The sequence below is a fragment of the Panthera leo genome, chromosome B2 (assembly GCF_018350215.1).
Source record: "Panthera leo isolate Ple1 chromosome B2, P.leo_Ple1_pat1.1, whole genome shotgun sequence".
NCBI lineage: Eukaryota > Metazoa > Chordata > Mammalia > Carnivora > Felidae > Panthera > Panthera leo.
The window spans coordinates 124,313-127,417 of NC_056683.1; the positions used below are offsets into that span (position 1 = coordinate 124,313).

Genomic DNA, 3,105 nt, shown 5'->3' on the forward strand with positions numbered 1-3,105 from the left:
TGCTGCAACTTCTCAAACACGGCTTCTACCTGCTGCTTCCTGATTTCGATGTGAGTCTGTGAGAGGCAAAAATACAGACGTGGCCAGGACGAAGCTCAGAAGCTGGGTTCCAGGAGGGTCATCGGTATTCTTACTGTTAAGAGTGATAAGGACTAACTAAGTCTCTCGTATAATATGATGGGTCTCAGGGTAAACTTAACGTGATGAGGGCTCTGTTCTTGTCCTACCTGGAGATTCTACCTGTCATACATGTTATATCCTCTGAGCCACACTGAACTTTCACACTAACCTCACCCCACCTCCCCTAGGGCCCAGGGGAGATGGCAGTAGTCATTAATCGGAGAGCCACGCAAGCGAAGCAAGTGAGGTTACAGGCAACGCAGAGTGTGTGGCATTGGTCTTGGTCTCCGACATTGCCTCCTGTGGGGCACACTCTGAGGGGGGCACAAGGATGCTGGAGATCCCTTCCTGTCCCAAAACTTGTCTCTTGGTCAGGGTACCAGAAATTCTCATACTGCAGCTTTCGTCTTGGATAAATAACCATGTAGCTGGGAGCAGGGAGCCCCACCATTCACCTACCATGCCCAGGGACACCCTCATGGTCTAGGGTCAGCCTCACGGCCAGACTAGAGAGCAGACCCTTGTATACACTTCCTGGCCCCAAGCTTCCCATCTGAAGGCGATGCTTTCAGGCACTGAGACTGGGATGGGAAGGGTTGCTGAGGGCCAAGGTTCTACAGCCATGTCAGCGTGAACGTGGGCTTTGCTGTGTGGCCTTGGGAGCATCACTTTCCTGGACCTCAGCTTTCTGCTCTGTAAAGTGGCTGATAAGTGGATCTTGGGCTAGAAGTCGTCAGAACCATTTCCAGCTGTGATGCTCTGGGACTCCAAAACCTTGACCCCAAATGCCCTTGTGCACACATAGGGAAGTGAATGAGAACAGTTTGCCTCTTCTCACCTGCCAGGCCCCCAGTCTGCTAAGAAAACCCCCAGAAGACAAGATGCCCAGACGCTCTTTACCAGAAGCATTTGGAACTTCTGGTCTTCCCGACTCTTTATGTCCTCAATCTCTTCTCCCTCCACCCTCAGGGCTTCCAACTGAGTCCTGACACCGTCCTGTGGGGAGAAGAATGGGCAGAAAGGGGTGGCTTAACTCACAGTTACAAGTTGTCTGCTGGGTCCCAGGCACACGGCTGACCACTGAGGGATTCAGCAGTGGAAAGGGCTGACCTGAACAGACCAGCACCTGAGATGAGTCAGTCACGACGAAACTGGCAGCCGAGGTGGGAACACAAAGGGCACAGGGGGGGATCTCAGAGACAGAAAGCACGTACAGTGGGTCTAGAGAGGTGGAGTGTACTGTGTGTCCCTGGACTGCACACGTGGAAATTGCTGAAATGGTTTAAAAAGGAGTTGGGGGAGAGAGAGCAGTGTCGGAGGAAGTAGCTACGTGAGAAGGAGCCGGAAGCAGGAAGGAGCAGGTGCCCAGCCGCCAGTCCAGCTGGATGCTCAGGTCCTGGGAGGGGCGGCTGGGAGATGAGGGGCACGAGGGAGCCACAGGAGGGTTTTGAGCAGGGGAGCAACGTGGTCTGCTGTGCGTTTGCGGAAGATGTACCTCGTGGAGGGTTGGAGGGTGATCGGAGACAGAGAGAGTGGAGGCAGGGAACACGTCCGAGGCCGTCCAATGTCTGGGTGAAGCACTGACGCCCTGGATTTGGTGGCGGTTGTGGGGATGAGGCCGAGTTAAAGACCCAAGAGGTGCCTCTGAGAAATCGCTTGCAGACCTGGTGACTGGATGGTGGGAGGGATCTGGAGGCAGACAGAGGGGGCAGCCTCCCTGAGACTGGATGGGCCAGGTCATGCCCACTCTCACAGGGAGGAGCCCTGCCTGCCAGTCGCCCTTGCTGGCCCCTCCCGCCTCATCCCTCTGAGTCCAGCAGCCAGGGCTTTGCGAAGTCTCCAGTCTGGGTCCCGGGAGGCCTGGCTCAGCCTGCACACAGTGGGTGGATTGTCCCAAGGGCAGCCAACTCATGCTTACGGTTCTTGGCATCCATCACCGAGGGGCCTCTGAGGCTGGAGTTGAAGTTCCTGCAAGACTGTGAACAGCCACACATCCAAGTGACCCATGGCCCTCTCCATCTGGAAGTGTCCCCCGTGTCCCTACGCTGGAGTCCCCTGATGTGCCAGCCAGGGCCTTAACCTGGACCCCTATCCCGTTCCCTCCACTACGTGTGACCAGACACTGTCCCACCCCCAAAGGCCCGAGGTAAAGCCGTGCTTCTTACCTGGTTGGGCTGGCAGGCCCCGTCCAGGAAGCCCACGGCGTGGGTGTGGTGGGAGGGGCCCTCTCGACAGCGCATGCACAGGAGCTGAGCATCATGTCCGCAGAAGAAACATACCTTCTCCCCGTGTTCCTCACAATGCATCTCCTCCAGAGTGCCCAGCGGCACGGGGACTGTGACAGGGTCCGTGTGCCCCTCCTCCTTGCACCATGGACACAGCAGGACCTTGCAGGAGGGCTGGGCCCCCATCCCAGAGGGCAGATGAGGCACGGCCAGCAGGAGGTGTGTCCACAGGCCCTTTGTGGGGCCTCTTGCAGGCCGGACTGGTGGCCTCCTCGTGGGAAGGGGCTGAGGGCATCACGGTGCCTTCCCCAGCCTGTCCACTGAGGCCTCTACCTCAGGCCACACGAATGTCCTTCCCCAAAATGAGTCACGTTTGCGTGAGTCACTGAGGGAAGACCACGGGAGGCTGAGACAGGGAAGCCACGTGTGCTTCCCCGGAACCACCCATCAGCTGAGTGGGTTCAAACTCCAGCATGGCTCGAATCACCCAGCATTTCCCAGCCTGGTCAGCCTGCTCTCTGTTCCTGGGCTGGGGAGCCGAGCACGGTTTCCTGGAACCACTCCCTGGACCACGGAGGGTGGAGAGACGTGGGAAGAGACTCCACTTCCTGTCCAGCAGAGCAGGTGGGAGCCATAAACCTCCGGCTCTGAGGTGTGTCCGGGGCGGCAAAGTCCATCCTGTGGCACGAGGTGCTCTCGGGGGCCCCTCCTCTGCCCAGGCTGGCCTCCTTGGCTTGTGCGCCCTGCCAGCCCCAGAGCC

At 58.2% G+C, this 3,105-nt stretch overlaps 1 protein-coding gene across 1 annotated transcript in view; it reads right to left on the minus strand.

The window, feature by feature from the left end:
* TRIM15 (tripartite motif containing 15) overlaps positions 1-2,820 on the minus strand; it is a 7,486-nt gene extending 4,666 nt beyond the window's left edge. The window contains 5 exon segments of the mRNA XM_042937457.1: positions 1-56; positions 1,021-1,116; positions 2,286-2,545; positions 2,548-2,613; positions 2,787-2,820. Of these exon segments, the coding sequence (XP_042793391.1) occupies positions 1-56; positions 1,021-1,116; positions 2,286-2,545; positions 2,548-2,613; positions 2,787-2,820 (512 nt within the window).
* Positions 2,821-3,105: the final 285 nt, after the last annotated feature.